At 40.8% G+C, this 20,461-nt stretch overlaps 1 protein-coding gene across 14 annotated transcripts in view; it reads left to right on the forward strand.

Moving 5' to 3' along the window:
- PPP1R12B (protein phosphatase 1 regulatory subunit 12B) overlaps nt 1-20,461 on the forward strand; it is a 235,403-nt gene that overhangs the window by 126,641 nt on the left and 88,301 nt on the right. For all 14 annotated transcript variants that reach the window (XM_060178566.1, XM_060178576.1, XM_060178571.1 and 11 more), the window contains 5 exons: nt 7,394-7,484; nt 13,067-13,270; nt 14,533-14,713; nt 14,799-14,911; nt 16,990-17,031. In XM_060178566.1, coding sequence (XP_060034549.1) covers nt 7,394-7,484; nt 13,067-13,270; nt 14,533-14,713; nt 14,799-14,911; nt 16,990-17,031 — 631 coding nt within the window. The remainder of the gene's footprint in view (nt 1-7,393; nt 7,485-13,066; nt 13,271-14,532; nt 14,714-14,798; nt 14,912-16,989; nt 17,032-20,461) is intronic.

Here is a 20,461-nt window from a genome sequence, read left to right on the forward strand (position 1 = left end):
TGGACCTTCCTCTCCCCTGCTCCACCCCCGCCCCCAGCCCCCATGTGCTGCCTGGGTGATCTCTCTAACATGAGGATCTGCTCAATTCTCTCCAGCTTAGAATCCAGCAAATCCAGCAGTGGGACCTGAAGCAAGGCTAACACATCCTCCCCCCTTATCTAGGAAGGTTCTTCCTGTTCTCTTTAGAGTCTCTCTTCAGATCACCTCCTTGCCCCTTCAGGCAAAGTACTGAGTTTCCTCTCCACAGCACCATCTCTTTATGACATTTTTCAGTCATAAATTTTAATTATCACTAATGTATATGCACAGCTTCTCCACACGGTGCTCCCTGGAGACCAGGCCGGCTTCATTTCCATATGTGCTATGTGGGACAGCTCACTAAATGCAGAATGGAAATCGTTGTTTGAATGGGATGGGAAATGTGAATAAATGTACCAACAATACTGGATAAACTACAGAAACAATAGCTAAACAAATTTGTGGGAAATTGGGACCAGCTCCAAGAGGAAACTATAACAAGTTAAATTCTGAATTTCACCCCTAACCTTAATTCATTCAGAAATCATTTTGGAACACCTGATAGAGATAAGGTACTGTGCTTAAACATCAGTGATATGGTGACAGATGGATAGAGTCCCTCTCCTGGAACTTACCATGAAAGTTGATGTTGATAGGGCATAAGAAATTAAAAAAAAATTTATTATAGATTTACAAAATTATAAGATAACGGGTATAATTTTATCCCTTTCCTACCACCAGAGTTCTGTGTCCGCATTTCCTCCACTGGAAACTGTATTATTCTCCCAAGATCACAGATATAAGTTGATTATTATTTCTATATCCATGTATCTGTATTTATATATATTTGCCTTTCCCTCCCTTATGGTCCTGTCTTCTTTTCCTTTCTAAGTCACACCTACTACTTCTGAATGCTTCCCCCCTCCCTTTTTTTTTTTTTTTCCTACTCTCTCCAGGTCCAGATGGAATTGGAGTTCAGAGCCCTCTGGTCATCTTCCCCTAACATTTGCCCCTCTGGGAGTATAGATCCAGGATCATTATGGGGTGCAGAAGGTGGAAGGTCTGCCTTCTGTAATTGCTTCTCCATTGGATATGGACATTGGCAGGCCGATCCATACTCCCAGCCTATTTCTATCTTTCCCTAGTGGGGTAGGGCCCTGGGGAAGTGGGGTTCCAGCACACGTTGGCGAGGTCATCTAGGGCATGAGAAGTTTTACTTCACTAGATCTTAAGCTCATTACAGTTATAATCTATAGCTGAGTGGCTCGAATCTAATTTCATGGACAACGTTAGTTTACATTACTTTTCCTGGTGTGAATGAAAAGTCAGCGTGGTTCCTTCAAGAGTGAATTTTAAGCCTTTTTTTTTTTAATTAAAAATAACTCTTTCATTTCAGTAAAGACAGTCTTTCCAATACTGGGGCTGGGGAGAAACTGAGCATGGAGAGGGGCATGAGAGAAGTTGGGAATGTGTTTGATGAAACTCTTCTCTGTTTGATGCTGGTGTAATGGTTGCAAGACTGGATCACTTGTTAAAATTTACAGATCTCTTTGCCATTGAATTAAATTGGATTAAATTTTAAAGTGTCCTGAGTCTTAATTAAAGGAATTTGAGTCATCTGAATGGGGGCCAGGGGAAAGGCTTGTAATTGAATATGGGAGAAAGTAGGTGTCTTTTATAGACTTTCTCTGAAGGTAAAACAGTTTTTTTTATAGGACAGAGAGTAATTGGGGTGGGGGCAATAGGGAGGGAAGAAGGGAGACACCTGCAGCAGTGCGTCACCACTTGTGACACTTCCCCCCTGCGGGTGGGAACTGGGAGCTTGGACCTCTGGCCTACGCTCCAGGTGATGTGTGTTCAGTTGGGTGTGCCATTGCCCAGCCCCAAAGGTAGATTGTTTTACCCATTATAGATGGTACCACTTAAAGTTGGCTTCAGACAAGTTCAGAAATCCCTGAAATTGTTAGCAGAATTTTGTTATACATAATATTTGGGGGAGAAATCACAATTTTCATCTGGTTGTTAAAAGTGGGCTGTAGGGGAGTCGGATGGTAGTGCAGCAGGTTAAGCGCACATGGCACAAAGCACAAGGACCAGCGTAAGGAACCCAGTTCAAACCCCGGCTCCCCACCTGCGGGGGGGGGGTCACTTCACAAGTGGTAAAGCAGGTCTGCTGGTGTCTGTCTTTCTCTCCCCTTCTCTGTTTTCCAGTGTCTAGCAGTGGATTTGTATATTGCAGGCACCAAGCCCCAGCAATAACCCTCTAGGCAAAAAAAAAAAAAAAAAATTATATTTATCCATGAGAAAAGGTGAAGGGAGAGAGAACCCAAGCATCACTCTAACATATGCTTGGGAATCCAGCGCTTTCTCCACTATACCATCTCCTGGGCTACACTTGTTTTATTTATTTATTTGTTGTTGTTCTCAATATTTTAATTTTATTTTTATTTTGGGTAGAGACAGAGAGATAATTGAAAGAGAAGAAGTGAAAGAGAGACAAAGACAGATACAGAAACCTATATAACTACTTTACCACTCCTGAAGCTTCCCCTCTAGAAGTGAAGACGGAGGGCTTGAACCCTGGTCCTTGCACACTGTAACATATGCACTCTACTGGCCACCACCTGGCCCCCTGGGCTGCATTTGTGTTTGATTTATTCTTTATATAAATCATATCATTCTTTGCACATCCTGAAATCTGTCTCCATTCAACATTTTGTTTGTTCTCTATTTAAAATTTATGTAGTTGATTAAAAAAAATTTTTTAATTAACTTTTTTCATTCATTGGATAGAGACAGCCAGAAATCGAGACGGTAGGGTGAGATAGAGAGGGAGAAAGTCAGAGAGACACCTGCAACACTGCTTCACCACTTGTGAGGTTTTCCCCTTGCAGGTGGGGAGTGGGGCCTTGAACCCTGGTCCTTGTGCATTATGTGTGCGCAGCTAGGTGTGCCACCACCCACTCCCATAATTGATGTTTTTATTGCCAAGAGAGGGAGAGGGAGAGAGAGAAGCTAGTGCTCCGCTCAGCAATAACATATGTGGTACCAGAGATTGAACCTGCTGCCTCAGGCTTATAAGTCCTGTTCTGCACCACTGAGTTATGTCCCTGGCCTTATTTGTTCATTGTCATGTTTAGAGCATGTTTGCTTATGGATGTGTTTTTGGTTTGTTTTGTTTTTGGTTAATGGTCATCAGCTCGTTTCTGTATTTTTAATACTAATGATGCTGCTGTGTACATTCTTACCCATATTCTCTTATACAAATGTGCAAGATCATTCTTTATTTCCAGTTGAATTTCGGGATCTAAAGAGTCGGGTTCATCTGGAGCTTCCCAGCTTGCTCCTGCACATATACTCTGGCCAGCAGTGTATGAATTTCCTGTTGTTTGTAGCTTGTGCTTTACTTAATAATGTAAATAGTTTTTGTTTTTGCAGGCTTTGAGAAAAATGAGGCAATTTCTCCTTGTTTCATTTTCATTATTACTAGTAAAACTGAACTTTTTTGGTGGCCTTTTTGGATTTCCTATTTTGTAAATTCCCTGATTATATACAATGCTGATTTTTTTATTAGTGATTTAATTACACAAGATTATAAAGTAACAGGAGCACAATTCCATACAGTTCCTACCACCAAAGTTTCATGTCCCACCCCCTCCATTGGAAGCTTCTCTATTCTTTATCCCTCTGAGAGTATGGACCAGCATTCTTTATGGGGTTCAGAACGTGGAAGGTCTAGCTTCTTTTTTTTAAATTTTTTATTGTTGTGGTTATTATTGATGTCGTTGTTGTTGGATAGGACAGAGAGAAGTGGAGAGAGGAGGGGGAAGACAGAGAGGGGGAGAGAAAGATAGACACCCGCAGACCTGCTTCACCGCTTGTGAAGTGACTCCCCTGCAGGTGGGGAGTTGGGGGCTTGAACCCGGGATCCTTATACCGGTCCTTGTGCTTTGCGCCACCTGCGCTTAACCCGCTGCACTACCGCCTGACTCCCAGGTCTAGCTTCTTAATTGCTTCTCCGCTGAACATGGGTTGGCAGGTTGATCCATACTCCCAGCCTGTTTCCATCTTTCCCTAGTAGGGTGGGGCTCTAGAGAGGTAGGGTTCCAGGACACATTTGTGAAGTTGTCTGCCCAGGGAAGTCAGGATGTCATCATGATAGCATCTACAACTTGGTGGCTAAAAGGCGGTAAGATAAAAAGCAGGACAAATTGTTTAATAAACAAAATACAAAGGTAGGACTAGAGCAGATGTAATTAGGGGTCTTCATGTGGGAAGAAGCTAGGAAGTCCACTTTAGGTATGTTCCAAGGGGCCGATGACTTAAGTAATTTTTGCTTGTGCCTAATAACTAGCATGCAGGACTGAAAGTTTTGTCTGGGAAGATGTCAGAGTTTAGAGTAGCTCCCAAACATGAGGAAAGTACATAAATACCATTGACTATTTACCCCATCAGCCTGACCCAGGACCCATATATATTCTAAATATATTCTAAATTTTATATATTTATAATTTAATTTTATATATTTATATTTATATATTTATATTTTATATAATAATATATTCTTTACATATTCCAGATGTTGATATTTTGCAAGTTACCTATATATAATAGTTTTTTTTTTAGTCTGTCTGATGTCTACACAGAATTGCATCATGTGCGTTCTCTAATTTAGCTTTAACCCTTTTGTACCAGATTTGAAATTGGTCTCTGTATTTGTCAGTCATGTACTACTACTTCTTCTCCTCCTCCTCCTTCTCTTTCTTCTTCTTTTTTATCTCTGTCTTCACCACTGTTGATATTTACCAGTTGGGTAGGCCTGAGCCTCTAGTGAGGCAGTATTTACAATTCACTTGGATGGATGCAGCAACTAGGATAGCCCAAGGGCAGATGTAATAATATCCACAGTGAGAACACTGCATCTCTTGCTTTATCTTCTTTCTCATGAAGGAGGACTCCTCCCCCACCCTCCCCTATAGAATGAGAAGTAGTATTGATTGGTTTGGTACAATGGATAAAATATGCATCTAAAATATGCATCTAATGGAATGGTATTTTGGGAACTATTAGCATTGGCTCTGCCAAGCCCCAAGATTTTGCCTTCCTCCCCCTTTCTCCTCCTCTTCCTTCTCCTCCTCCTCCTCTTTAGTAGCGGCTTCTTAGCAAATTACAAGCTTTGCCTCTGGCTTGCTGGATAGCAGTGGCAGCACAAGCCTTTGCTAGTTTCCAAGGGAGACCGGGTGCTGAGACTGCAGTCTTTCCCAGCAGCCACTTACCTTTCTTGCTATTCGTCTCCACACATCTCTTGACCTTCATTCTGCTATGCAGGCCTGCACACGGAGGTAACAGTCTGTTTTCTTGGAGCTCCTTTGTCAAAGGGGGCAGAGGGAACATTGGGGTGGTATGGGGCAAGGCGTCGGGGAACCGACTGCAGGATATAAATGCTGTGACTAGAGAAGAAAGTAGCCTGAAGTGTGCTGTTATTTGTGAGCGTGTTCGTATTTGTTGTATCTATAAATATCTTAAGAATAAGGGCCCCAGCACTGTCTCCTACAACTTATAAGAGCCACATATAAAAAATGCAAAATCACCGCTAACAATGTCTCTGAGAGACATTAACAAAAATATAACTTTATCCTTGAGAAGAACATAAAACCAATTATTTTTAAACTAAGCTGGCTAGTTGTGTTTCCAGCAGACTTCTTTTTGGATTATTATATGAGTTGGATCTGGCCTGGGGGTAATAAGGAGAGGGCTTGATAAAAATGTATTTTAATTGGAGTCTCATCATTTGTGGAGTTGTGCTGCCTAGTATGTTAGCCAGTAGCCAAGTTCAAATTAAAAATTACAGAGTATTTAAATTCAGTTCCCCTATCACACTGGCCCCATTTTAAATGTTCAGTAGTCACATGTGACCTGCAACTCCCATCTTCAACTACGCAGGTGTACAGCTTTTCCGTACCATACAAAGTTTGGTAGTTCTAAACAAAGTGGCCTATGGAATCTAGCGTGTGTCCTACACTTGTGAGTAGACGTTTTAAGATGATTTAAAGGCTGTTTTCTCAGAAACAGCATAAGCACGAGCACACTGTGGTTTAAAGCAAGATAAGATCTTTAAAACCGTAGCTGTTATCATTAAACAAAAATAAGCTACGAGATTAAGTTATTCTTTTAATGTCAAGCAAGTAATGACAGGGTTTAAAGTAGAACCCCAATTTTAAAATACCAAAGAAAATATGAACTACAACCAGCTTGATAGGATTCTGACAATCACAATAAACTAAATCCTGTAATGGAAAATGTTATCACTTATAGCTTGTTCATAATAGCCTTATAGCATGTAGATAACCACCTCTGAGATTATTAAAACAAACAAACAAAAAAACACATATTTTTCCCCATGATAGAGCATTGGTCATGCCCATATTTGAAACACTGGTGAATACCAGGAGAAGTCGAATAAAAGACACCTCTATCTGTTGACTCCTTTTTTTTTTTTTTTCTAAAATTGGGAAAAGAAATGTCTTCCTTCATGAAGCTACATGAAGCTAAGGAACCATTGTGCTGTGTGGAATAAGTGTGTGTTGTTGTTGTTGTTGTTGTTGTTGTTGTATAGAAAAGCTGTCTTGGAAGCAGGAGAGTCAGAAGAGTGAGAAACGACTGTGACTTCCAAGGAAAGAACAAAATTATTTTCTCTACAATAGTGAGAGAATTAAAGTTTCCATATTAAATCCACCAATGGAAAACTGGCTTTTAAATAGAATTCTCCATTTTATAATTATCTTGATGAGAGATGAGAGCTTAACTGGCTAGCGTCAAACAGGGGAGGACTCAGGTTAAGTCTTACAGCACGTATGATGCTCTCACCATTGATTACAAAGTAGCTAATTATCTCATAAGACAGTTTGTCAGTCCTTGGACTATGTCCTATGTACAAGGATTCACAGATAAGGGTATTGCAGACAGGCCAAAAAGAATTTATTTTATATCAACCCAGAAACATATAGCTAACTAGCTCTAGGGGAGAGGGAAATCTTGGAAGAGTAACAATGCCGCAAACCTTGTGGCTAAAGACTTTGTGACTTCAAGAAGACAGTTGATCTAATCCCAAGACTTCAAATAGAGATGATAAAATTATTCCTATCTTACAATCCAATCAAAACCTAAGGGAATATTACGAAAAACTTTTTCCCATGGCCACACTAGTATTCAGTCACAGACCTACATAAACCTAAAGAGGCCATAGCTGCTCTCTTGCCTTGCTAAGTTCATTCTCAAGAGTGGAAAAAAATCACTCAGTATGCAGGAGTATTTTGTCATTCTGTAAGTGCATGCAACAAAGGCCCCATACCTGTGATTCCTTTTTTCTCTCAAGGTCATATCTGACTCCTGTACGGGATGAAGAAGCAGAGTCTTTACGGAAAGCGCGCTCCAGACAAGCTCGGCAGACTCGAAGGTCCACTCAAGTGAGTGTGAAGTGAACTCTTTTTCTCTGTCCTTTGTCTATCTGCCTTTCTTTCTATTGGAGGTAACATTTGAAAATGGTAAAAATGGAAGAGTGCCTTCTTCCAATCACTGCATTCAAAGTTTCAATCTTTCATTATTATTATTATTTTAAGAGGGAGAATGAAAGAGTTCACAGCACTAAAACTTCCTATAGTGTAGTGGGGATTGGGCTCGAACCTAGATCCTTTATATGGCAAAGCAGTGCACTATCCGAGTGGGCTGCTCTACTGGCTCTGTATTAAATTTTACACTACCTATCGTCGAATGAGCTCATAGCGACAAATACCCACTTTCAGTTCTATTCCTCCTACCTCACAGTTGGTTTCTCTCCTTTCCACCTAAGAGTAATCATTCATTTGTGACTATGGGATCACATCTTAAAACTCCTCGAAAGAGGCCAGAAAAGACTGGGCTTGCCTGGTTGAGTGCACAAGGACCCAGCTTCAAGTCCCCTTCTCCTCATTTGCAGGGGGAAGCTTCACGAGCAGTGAAGCAGGTCTGGAGATCTTTCTTTCAATCTATCTTCCCTTCCCCTCTCAATATCTCTCTGTCTTATCAAATAAATAAATATAAAAAGAGGCCAGGAAGATAATCCATTGAGTAGATTATATGATATATAAGCCTGAGGCCTGAGATCCAATTCTAGCAAGTGCTCTGTTCTCTTCCCCCATCCCTACCTCCACCACCACCACCACAAATAAGTCAATAAATAAAGGTTTCTTTTTTTAATGAATCCTGAGAAGATTATAGTTTGGTAGTACCTTGAAATGTCAAACATGGAGTTGTCATGTGGCCCAGCTCTTAGGTACATATCAAAAGAAATCAGAATACACAATCACACTTAAAAAATGCACATATAACATTGTAGCAACATTGCCAAAATCCCAATAGCCAAAATCCCAGTTTCAGTGTGATCTCTGGCCAGAGTGTACTTGTTACATGGGCCACTACAATACATTGTAACTTTCTGTAGGGTTGAGCCATGGGCTTCAAAAAACGGAATTTAGCTTGTGTGGCAAGCTGTGCCTTGGACTATTAATTTGATGATAAAAAGAAACAAAGTATTGATGCATCCTAATGCTATGAATGACATGAATAAATCTTAAGAAAACATTATGTGGAGTAAAAGAAACCAGACATGATTATATTTATCTGAAAGTAACCACAATAAGCAAATCTGGAAACATAGAAAGTCGACCCATGGATGTTAGGAGGTTACAGAGAAAGGAGAAGGCTGTGAGGATGAACCCCCTAATGGATTTGGGGGTTCCTTTTGAGGTGATGAAGACGCACTGAGATTTAGGTAATGGAGAAAGCTGCACAGCTCTGGGATTATATCAAAAATCATTGAATTATTTACCTTACAAGGGTAGATCTTATGATAGTTATAGTTCAATGAAGATGTTATTTTAAAAGAAAAAAAAATTCCCTAAGGGAACTATTAAGGTAAGGAAGCATTTGATATAATCTACACCATGTTTTGTAAAAGTCACTACTCAGAAAACTAATGGAAGTCATGGGCAGAATTACATTTATCAAACCCAGAAGCAAGAAGACCTGCAAGGAAGCTGTTACAGTAATCCATGCTGGAAATAACAAAGGCACAATCACAGATTGAGATGACAGTGAGAGAAAATGAGAGAAGCCATGAACCGGTGTGATGTAAGGAGGCGCAGGGGAAAGTAGCTGGAGCATAATGCAAAGCCATGTGAAGGGCAAAGGTAACCAGGAAATAGCAGTGACTATCAAGGAATGAAAAGCCACTTTCTAGTAAAAAGGTGACATGCAACAATCTTAAATGCTATACGAGTCATCTAGGAAAACTGAGGACTAAAAAGGGATATTAGAGAGAACAGCAGAAATACCTTAGATGTCTCCCCCTGACCATTCAAATTAGGCCAGGTTTCCTCCCTATATAATAACCTTTAGTTTGCTTGATAATTATTTGTCTGTTTCCCCTATTAGAATGTAACCTCAGGGCTGGGTGGAGATGTATCCAGTTGAGTGTACATTATTACCATGTGCAGGGACCCGGGTTCAAGCCCCCTGTTCCCACCTACAAGAGTGATGCTTCACAAGCAGTCAAGCAGTGCTGCAGGTATCTCTCTCTTTTTCTCCCTCTCTATCCTCCCCTCCCCTCTCAGTTTCTCTCTGTTCTATCAAGTAAAAAAAGAAAGAAAAGAAAAGAGAAAAGGGAAAGGCAAAGAAGAGAGAAAGGAGAAAATGACTGAAGGGGGCAGTGGATTCACTGTGCAGATACCAAGCTTCAGCAGTAACCCCGGTGAGAAAAAAAGGAACCTCCGTGAGGACTTAGACGAAACCATGATCTTGGGTTCCATCTTGTCTAATTGTAGTGAGGCATACGTAACAAACGTGGTATGCATAGCATAAAATTTACCGTCGCGACCGTTTTTACACATCCACTTCAGTAGCATGAAGTATGTTCTCATTATTTTGCAGCCATCATCATTACTCTTCTCCAGAACACTTGTCATCTTCCCACATTGAAACTCCATCCCCACTAAATGGTAAAACACCCCCCCCCACCATTCTTTTTGTCTTTGTGAATCTAATTCAGTTTCCTTATACAAGTGGAATCAGACAGTACTTGCCATGTTTTGACTGACTTATTTCATTTCAGCCTAATGTCTTCAGAGTACTCCCATGTGGTAGTATGTGCCAATCATTTTTTCCTTTTGTAAGGCTGAATAGTATTTTATCATATGTAGACAGATACACACTGCTTAGTTATGTTTAGTCAAGTGGTAGACTGTATTTAGTTAGTGGTGACTACAGAGAATACCATAAAGCTTAAATGTGTGGTAAGTTATTCCACCTACTCCAAACAGCCACATCAAGAGACTTGTCCAACAACATATTTCCCAAAACATACAATTCATCTGTAATTGACACATGACCGAGTACCACATTTTCTTTATCTGTTCATCTACTAGTGGACACTGGGATTATTCACAATTTGGCCTTCTGATTACTGTAAATTGCACTGCTATGAGTATGATGTACAGATTATCTCTTTATTCATTTATTTTCCCTTTTGTTGCTCTTGTTTTTTTATTGTTGTTGTAGTTATTGATGTTGTTGTTGGATAGGACACAGAGAAATGGAGAGAGGAGGGGAAGACAGGGGGGGAGAGAAAGGTAGACACCTGAAGACCTGCTTCACCGCCTGTGAAGCGACTCCCGTGCAGGTGAGGAGCTAGGGGCTCAAACCAGGATACTTAAGCCGGTCCTTAACCCACTGTGCTACCACCCAACCTCCCAGATTATCTCTTATGAGGTGGTGTTTTGGTTATTTGGGGCACATACCCAGAAGTAGAATTTGCTTGGTCATAGGTTTTTGCCTTAATACTTATATTCCATTTTATCCATCCCTTTTGCATTAGCGCGAAAGATCTGTGGTCTGGGAATCTGTTCTATTCAAATTCTACCCTATTCTGTACTTGAGCCAAGTAGCCGCTCTAGTCTTATTCCTGTGTGATGCCTTTGGTTCATTCCCTGGCCACCTTAAAAAATAATTTTTGAGTTTTCTTGATTATAAAAGTCATTTCATCTGCCCCTGTAGTTTCAGTTCGTAAAGACACTTAACAGTTTCTTTTTGTTGTTGTTTTGTCTTTTGCCACTAGGTTTACCAGTGGGGATCAGTGCCCGTATAATATATCCACCACTCTTAGATGTCATATTTTTTTTTATTTTTATTGATAGAGACCAAATTGAGGGAGATTAGGGAGATAGAGACTGGACACACACACACACACACACACACACACACACACACACACACCCTGCAGTATTGCTTCACCACTCGTGGTGAAGCTTCTTCCCCCATGCAGATGGGGATGAGGGGCGTGAGCCCAGTTCATTGTGTATGGTGACATGTGTGCCCAGCTGTGTGTGCCATCATCTAGTCCCTGCCCCTTTTAACATTTCTTTAAAAGAATAAGTGAAAAAGAAGTGAATAAATGATTTTTTTTTCTCCCTTTAAAGCAAGTTGTAGATGTAGTATTTACTCATTTGCATTCCAGCTTGGGAACTTCCTTTTGATTCTGAGGACTTGAGTGCATAACTACTATGAATTAGAATCAGCTCACTCTCTTCCTAATTCCTTGTTTACATGATTTGATTTTCTTCTATCCTGCTGGTCCTATAAGTCTGAGGGGAAACATTAATTGTTAGAATCTTTGTGTAATTCCTAGAGATTACTTGAGGCATGATATCAGAGGAGAGCTAGTTTTGACTTGGGTTTATGAGGGGTTTTTTTGGTTGTTGTTTTGTTTTGTTTGTTTTGGGAGGGGTGGGAAATATTCTAACCTAGTTCTGGATTTTCACTTTTCTTTTTTTTTAATTATTAAATTTTTTATTTTTAAAAAGGAAACATTGAGTAAACCATAGGATAAGAGGAGCACAACTCCACTCGATTCCCACCACCAGAACTCCCCTGATAGCTTTCCTATTCTTTAACCCACTGGGAGTATGGACCCAGGATCATTGTGGGATGCAGAAGGTGGAAAGTCTGGCTTCTTATTGCTTCCCCACTGAGCATGGGCGTTGACAGGTCGATCCATACTCCCAGCCTGTCTCTCTCTTTCCCTAGTGGGGAAGGGCTCCGGGGAAGCAGAGCTCCAGGACACATTGGTGGGGTTGTCTTTCCAGGGAAGTCTGGTTGGCATCATGCTAGCATCTGGATTTTCACTTTTCTGAGCCTCGTTTTTTCTTTCTGTGAGTAAAATTAACTTTTCATAGTACCTGCTACATGAGAATATCTGTTCGTGCCATTTACTTTTTTGGAGGATGGGGAGCTTTCAAATAAAGATGTTGACAGGTATTGGTCTGAATAAGTATATCTGCAAAAAGCATGCATTGCTGTTCATGGAACTATTTTCTGGAATTTAATTTAGGAAAGCTTGTGTTAAGATAATTTGAGCAGTAACTACACTTCAGTCTGGGTTCCTTGCTCACTGAGGTGTCTATTCTTTTTTTTTTTTAATTTATTATCTTTATTTATTGCATAGAGACAACCAGAACGAGAGGGTAGGGGAGATAGATAGGAAAGAGAGAGACACCTGCAGCCCTGCTTCATCACTTGCAAAGCTTTCCCCCTGCAGGTGGGGACCGGGGCTTGAACCCAGGTCCTTGAGCACTATAACATGTGTACTCAACCAGGTGTGCCACCACCCGGTCCCCCCCCTTTTTTTTTTTAATCATATATTGCTTGAAATGGCTTCACGCATTTTAAGAGCTTGGTCTGATACTATAAGACCTCTTAGAACACTTACCTGTTCATCCATCAAGAGTTATTCTGGGAGGTGGTACAGTGGATAAAGCACTGGATTCTCAACCATGAGGTCCTGAGTTCAATCCCTGGCGGCACATGTACCAGAGTAATGTCTGGTTCTTCCTCTCTCTCTATCCTCTTATCTTTCTCATAAATAAATAAATAGATAGATAGATAGATAGATAAACAAACCAAAAAAGTTATTCTGTGATGAGAGTGAATTTTCTCTGACCCTGTGATTTTTCCTCAGGGTGTAACTCTAACAGATCTTCAAGAAGCAGAGAGGACTTTCAGCCGGTCCAGGGCAGAGCGACAAGCTCAGGAGCAGCCCAGCCAGAAGCCCACGGGCTCTGAAGGCCTTGAGGGGAGCGCGGAGAAGCATGAGCCCTCAGCAGTCCCTACAAAGGAATCTGGGGAGGGCCGACAGCTCAGAGGCAGGGGTCTGGATGTAGAGGTGAGCTTGAGTTGGGTGTGTGTGCGTGTGTGTATGTCATCTACTATGCTATAAACAGGGTGATTGATGTGGAGAATCTCCTGTGGATAATTTAAGTGCTTTGCTACTTTACAGTGGACAACTTGTAGAAAACACTATTTATCTCTGTGAGCTACTGTTGGGCTGTTGAAAAAGTCATAATGCATTTTTATATACAAGAACATAGAAAAATACATCTCAAGGCTGGGCAATGGCACACTTGGTTAAGCACACATAGTACTATGTGCAGAGACCTGCACAAGGATTCAGGTTCGAACCCTCACTCCCCACCTGCAGCAGGGATGCTTCACGAGTGGTGAAGCCAGTTTGCAGTTGGGTCTCTGTCTCTCCCCCCCCCCTCTCAATTTCTCTCTATCCTATCGAATAAAATAGAAAAAAAGAGAGAAAGAAAGAGAAGAAAAAAATGGCTGCCAGGAGCAGTGGCTTTGTAGGGACTGGCACCAAACCAGACAAAAAAAATATTTTTACTTTTCTGACTGCTCCAGTATCTGACAGATTACATGACTAAAAGAATTCAAAGGATGTTAGTAATCTCCTCCACATGAAAGTTTCCTGTATGTGTAGTAAGAATTTCTCTATCTCTGCCTCTTCAGTTAACCCAAGTTAGTGCTTACTGTCAATTTTTATCTGCCTTAATTCTCAGGAAATATAAAGTCCAGTGGAAAAAATGAAGATACTTTAAAAAATGCAGTAAGCCTACTTACAGGGGGGTTGAGAAATTGATAGAATGTCCATATTTGATCTCTATTTTCATATCAGTCCTACATATTTCTGAGCTTTTAATTTTCCAGTGTGAACTATGCCTTTTAGCCTCCATCTTAAAAAAAAAGTCATTTGTTCCATGTTATTCCAAAATCAAATTAATTTTTCATTAAAGGAAAGAGAGAGAGTGAGAGGAGAGAGAGAGTGAGAGACAGAGAAATAAATAAAGGAAGGAGGAAGAAGGAAAGGAAAGGGGATAGGTAGATAGGTACATACTACTCATTGTCCTTGGGTCTTTTTCTTGGGCTGCTATCAACATAATAGCATTGTCAAAAGTAGCAACTCAGAAGGTTTTCCTTTCTGGATGATTAACTTACTTTAGTTCAGTTCTAACTTTAATAGCTATGTATTGAGCATCTACTCCTATTAAAACTCTTAGTATAAGAAAAGTCCATTTTAAATAAACCCGTTATCCTTTGGTTGGAGTTGATTTCTCATCTCATCCTGTGGACCATTTCTAGCCAGTCTGTCGCCGCCTAAGGGTCTCAGCTGAACCAGACAAGCCTACATCTCCAGTGTCTCCTTCTGCATCAAGATCTCTCTATACCAGTTCCCACCTGCTTCAGACAGGGAGATCTTCAGTCCCTGAATCTGAGAGTTCAGAGACCGCCACAAACACTGCCAAGGAAATGGACAAAAATGGTAGGTAAGGTTTCAGACAATGCAGCCCTCCCTAGTTTGCAGGCCCAAGATTCTTAAATTCTATACCTTGTTTTCTTCTCATCAGAGAGTGAAGAAGCAGATTTGGATGATCAGTCCTCTAATAGGCTATCCATTCGTGAAAGAAGGAGGCCCAAGGAACGAAGAAGAGGCACAGGCATCAATTTTTGGACAAAGGATGTAAGTGGACCGGTCTGTGATGAGATATGTCACTTTACCCTGGAATGCTTTTTTTTTTAATTTCTTTATTGGGGAATTAATGTTTTACATTTGACAGTAAATACAATAGTTTATACATGCATAACATTTCCCAGTTTACCATATAATAATACAATCCCCACTAGGTCCTCTGTCATCCTTTTTGGACCTGTATTCTCCCCCCTACCCACCCCAGAGTCTTTTACTTTGGTGCAACATGCCAATTCCAGAATGCTATTTTTTGTGTGTGCTGATTTAAAGAGCGCGAGAGAAAGGAAAACATACACAAGCAAAAAAAAAAAAATGAATAAATAAAAAAACACCCAGTCTTACATGAGGCCCTGAATCTTGCTGATGGTTAAATATTATTTAGGAAAAAGAAGATTCATTTTTAAGTGGGATATTGGCAGATGAGATGATGTCTCAGCTGGTAGAGCTTTGGACTTACATGCATTTTTAAGTGGGATATAAAGAAACAGACAAAGTCAAATGAAAACAAACCCTTAGACTCTGATTGTGAAACTCGGGTCACCAAGGTAGGAAGGAAATCAAAATAGGCACAGGTAGGCTTTGGTGGAGGGATCGTGGTTCTTTGATGGAGGGTTTGCGGCAATCCATATCAGAAATTGTACCTCTAAAACATGCCACCTTGTAAACTATGTTACCTCAGCTTAAAAAAAAAAAAGATTAAAAAAAGACTCCACTGCTGTGGAATGTATTGGGTATGTTCACACTGACTATTCGTGCCTAGGACAGTGCCAAGTATTTAGTCAGTAAAGAATAAAAACTCGAAATTTACAACAATATAAATATGAAAGTGAATACACTTGTCGAATTTTCAGACTCCTCCCTAGTACTACCTAAAGTCATGAAGTTAGTCAACCAACATCTCAATAGTCCCACTATTAAGTGGAGATTCTAACTAAATAATTTAGGATCACTGTAAGAATTTCAAGGAACTCAAGATCTGTAAGTAATACAAGGTCATCCAGTTCGGTATTATTGTTTTGAAGGGAAAATGACCAACAGTGAATTGTTTTTAGTTGTTTAAGTTTTTTTTCCTCCAGGATTATTGCTGGGGCTTGGTGTCTGCACTACAAATCCTGTACTGCTCCTCCAGCCTTTTTGGATAGGATGGAGAGAAATTGAGAGGGATGGGGAAGATAGAGCATGGGAGAGGAAGACAGACACCTGCAGACCTGCTTCACTGTTTGTGAAGCGACCCCCTGCACATGCCAAGGGCTCTAACTGGAACCCTTGTGCAAGTCCTTAAGTTTCATACTGTGTGCGCTTAACCTGGTGTGCCACAGTCTGACCCCCTAGTTGTTTAAATTCTTAAATGCTTTATTGTGGTAAAATATCAATAATACATAACATAAATACATGCCATTCAAACTGTTTTAAGTGTACAATTCAGTGGCACTAAATACAGTCATACCATTGTGAAACAACTATCAGTTTCCACTTATTCTCTGTCACCCCAACAGAAACCCTATAACCAGTTAGCAGTAATCCCCTGTTGCCCTGCTGTCACAGCCATGTTTTTAAAGATTGCTTTGACTTTCCAATAAAACAAATGCACTTTGGCTTGCTAACTATAAGCATATATTCAGTACTTCAGTTCACCCTTGTATTGTGCTCTTCTCACTCAACCTTGTTAGTGGCATTTGAAAAGCCATTCAAATGGCCAATAAGAAAGAGATTTCTGATTACCATTGACACTTTTAGTGAGATAAGAAATATAACAGCAATAGTCATCTGTTAGAAACTACTCTTTAGATAAAAGTATGTCATTATTCTGTGACCAAATATACTGGTAAGTAGGCAAAGATGAGATAGGTAGGCTTCCTTAAAGACAATTCTTTTCCATCTATGGCTCATTTGACTTTCTTGACTACAGGTACTGTTACTAAGCTACCTGCGTCTGGTGGCTGTTAAAAGCAGCAGTAACCGGGCTGCAATTAGTTCTGACTCCCTGTGTTTAAAATACCAAGATGCTGTTGCTTTCAAGGATTACTGTAATCATGGTCCTCTTGTTTTTCTTCCTCCTTCCTTTTCAGGATGATGACACTGAGGTTTCTGAAGAAGTTAAACAGGCATGGGTAAGTGACAAGTCAGTGAGACATGTCCCGTTAGGGCTCCGTCTTGCTTCAATGTACACAATTTTTAGTAGAAGGAAGAGCAGGCCCTTCACAGATTTAAGCGGAGGGGAGAGTTTGGGGTAGACATTCCTCTGAGGCAAGTGGTGCCTGCTGGTTGGTGGCACTGTTTTCTCAGGCGGCTTAATAAAGCACCTGCTCTTGAGCACATCTTCCAATTTTCTGTGCCTGCTGCCAAGCTATGACAGTTATAGGTTCTGCCTTTCCTGTCTTGTAAGTGTATTATTGAATTATAGAAAGTACTTCTAAATCGTTGGGAGAAAAGTAGGGTGATGCCATTTTTCTTGTGGTTGTGCGCAAATAAATAGCAACATAAATGTGAAGAACACTAAGCACCAAGCTGTCCAGAAGACCTTTATGTTTGACTCTGAAATCAAGTTAAATATCTGGCCTCTTATATAACTCAGGCTGCCTATAACACAGTATCTAGTTTTTCTCTTTTTCTCTCTCCCTCTCTTCTTTTCTCTCTCCCTCTCTCTCTCTCTCTGTCATCATCGTCATCATCAGAGCACCACTCAGCTCTGGTTTATGGTGGTGTGGGGGATTGAACCTGGGACTTTGGAGCCTCAGGCATGAGAGTCTCTTTGCATAACCATTATGCTATCACCCTCTAGTTTTTCTCTGTAGTGAATTACCTAGCCCATCCCCCCTGGTACTCAAATGACATAGAAAATTAGTGGTGGGAGTCGGGCTGTAGCACAGCGGGTTAAGCGCAGGTGGCGCAAAGCACAAGGACCGGCATTAGGATCCTGGTTCTAACCCCGGCTCCCCACCTGTAGGGGAGTCGCTTCACAGGCAGTGAAGCAGGTCTGCAGGTGTCTTTCTCACCTCTTCTCTGTCTTCCCCTCCTCTCTCCATTTCTCTCTGTCCTATCCAACAACAACAATAATAACTACAACAATAAAACAACAAGGACAACAAAAGGGAATAAATAAATAAATAAAATAAATATAAAAAATTTTTTTTTTAAAGTTAAAAAAAAAAGAAAGAAATTAGTGGTGTCTTTACTATTACCATTCTTCAGGAAGGAATGGATTTGATTTTAAGTAAATGTGTGGAGATTTGAGTTTCTATTTGAAATCACTTTAAAAGATTACCTTTTTGAACCCTCTGGCTAGTTGAAAGTGTGCTCTCATAATATGTTTGGTAACCCATGCTAAAATGTGACAGATGAATTTTTAGCAGAGGAAATAGTAGATACTGTATTGTCACCGGCATGTTTAATCAAGATCCAAGATAGTCAACTACTGCCTTTCAAAAACACTTTGGATGAGCTGTGGTGACATAGGTGCGAGTGAGCGACTCTTGATTTAAGCTGAGGGTCTTGCACAAAGACTCTGCCCTGTGGCAGTAACATAGAGAAGTCCTGTGAGTGCTGTGTGTACCTGTGTATGTGGCAAATGACACAGATTTAGAGAGGCTCTTAGAGACAAAAAGAAGGAACATGGAGAAGTTGCTTGGGAATTATAAGACAGCAAAGAAGAGAATCTGAGTACTGGATTACAGGGTTGTGAAATGTACTGTGATCCCTCCAGAGCTGTAGAAGTCATTTAAATCCACAAAAGGAATAATGACAAGGAAGACTTTTTTGTGGAATGTCTATTGTCAGTTAAAATCTTTGTGTCTACCTTTCAAAACAATTTGGCATGGGAAAATCCTAGCCTAGGGCACAAAATAAAGAAAAATAAGATGATTTTGATGCAGTGCTTCCTGGAGAATTTCACTCTAGGACTATTGATTTAAAATTATAGAAATGAGGGAGTTGGGCGGTAGCGCAACGGGTTAAGTGCATGTGGCACAAAGCACGAGGACCGGCATAAGGATCCCAGTTTGAGCTCCCGGCTCCCCACCTGCAGGGGGGTCACTTCACAAGCAGTGAAGCAGGTCTGCAGGTGTCTATTTTTCTCTCCCCCTTCTCTGTCTTCCCCTCCTCTCTCCATTTCTCTCTGTCCTATCCAACAACAATGACATCAGTAACAACATTAATAAAACAAGGGCAACAAGACCAGACATCCCTGGACAGACAACCCCACCAATGTGTCCTGGAACTCCGCTTCCCCAGAGCCCTTCTCCACTAGGGAAAGAGAGAGACAGGCTGGGAGTACGGATCGACCTGTCAACACCCATGTTCAGCGGGGAAGCAGTTACAGAAGCCAGACCTTCCACTTTTTGCATCCCACAATGACCCTGGGTCCATACTCCCAGAGGGTTAAAGAATAAGAAAGCTCTCAGGGAAGGGGATGGGATACAGAGTTCTGGTGGTGGGAACTGAGTGGAGTTGTACTCCTCTTTTCCTATGGTTTAGTCAATGTTTCCTTTTTATAAATAAAAATTTTTTTTTTTAAAAGGGGCAACAAAAGGGAATAAATAAATATGTTTTAAAATTTTCAAAAAGAAAATTATAGAAATGAGATTCTAACTGGTGAGGAAAAGCAAAGACTGTTGAGATATGTCATAAATAAGAACAGAAGGGGAAACACACAGCAGAACTTGGAGTGGGTTTGGTGTATTGCACCAAAGTAAAGGACTGGGGCTGGGAGGTCTAGATCCTGGTTCACAATGATGGTGCGCCGCTATGCTCCATCGCTGGGGAGCCAGAGACGACCCGAACTGCCCCTGCGGCTCCAGACAGACTATGACTCACATAGTCAACGACTGCCACCTCTCCAGATTCAAAGGAGGTCTCGAAACTTTACATCAGGCTCAACCTGACGCTGTTGACTGGCTACGGAAGAAGGGCAAACGCTAGAAGAAGAATGGTGGAGGAGGACCCGTATAGGCAGAGGGGTTAGTGTGTTCTGCAAAAAGCTGAGAAATTTTACACATGTACTAGCCATTGTACTTACTGTTGACTGTAAACCATTAATTCCCCCCACAATTTAAAAAAGAAAAAGTTTTTTGCAAGACTAAAAAAAAAAAAAACACTTCACTCATCTAGTTGGTTCAACTACCTATTAGTTTTAACTTGTGTCAAGTAGACTGTAATGTGAGTCTAAAAGAAGAATAATCCTCTTTGTCTCTCTAGACTGGTTACTTTGAATGTCTATAGATAAGCCAGAGTTGGAACAAGCACATTTCAGGTGCTAGTCTCCCTCCTTGCGTGCTAGTCAATGCAGAAGGAAAGACAGCCAGCCAGCACAGCATGAGACATTTTCAGTAGAAGCCTTAGACTTTTTTGCTTCACTGTAACAGTTTATTTCAGTGAAACTCTTCCCTGTCTTTCTCCCAAGCAGTCTTTTCTAGCAGTCATGCTGCCATTGTCCTTATGGGCCCCCAGAGCAGGAAGCCTGGTCAAGGACCTGTACAAACACTACAATTCTACTTCAAGACAGTCAGTCACTATCTTAGGGCCATTTTTTTTTCTCCCCGCCCC

The sequence above is a fragment of the Erinaceus europaeus genome, chromosome 19 (genome assembly GCF_950295315.1).
Source record: "Erinaceus europaeus chromosome 19, mEriEur2.1, whole genome shotgun sequence".
In the NCBI taxonomy this organism is placed as follows: Eukaryota; Metazoa; Chordata; class Mammalia; order Eulipotyphla; family Erinaceidae; genus Erinaceus; species Erinaceus europaeus.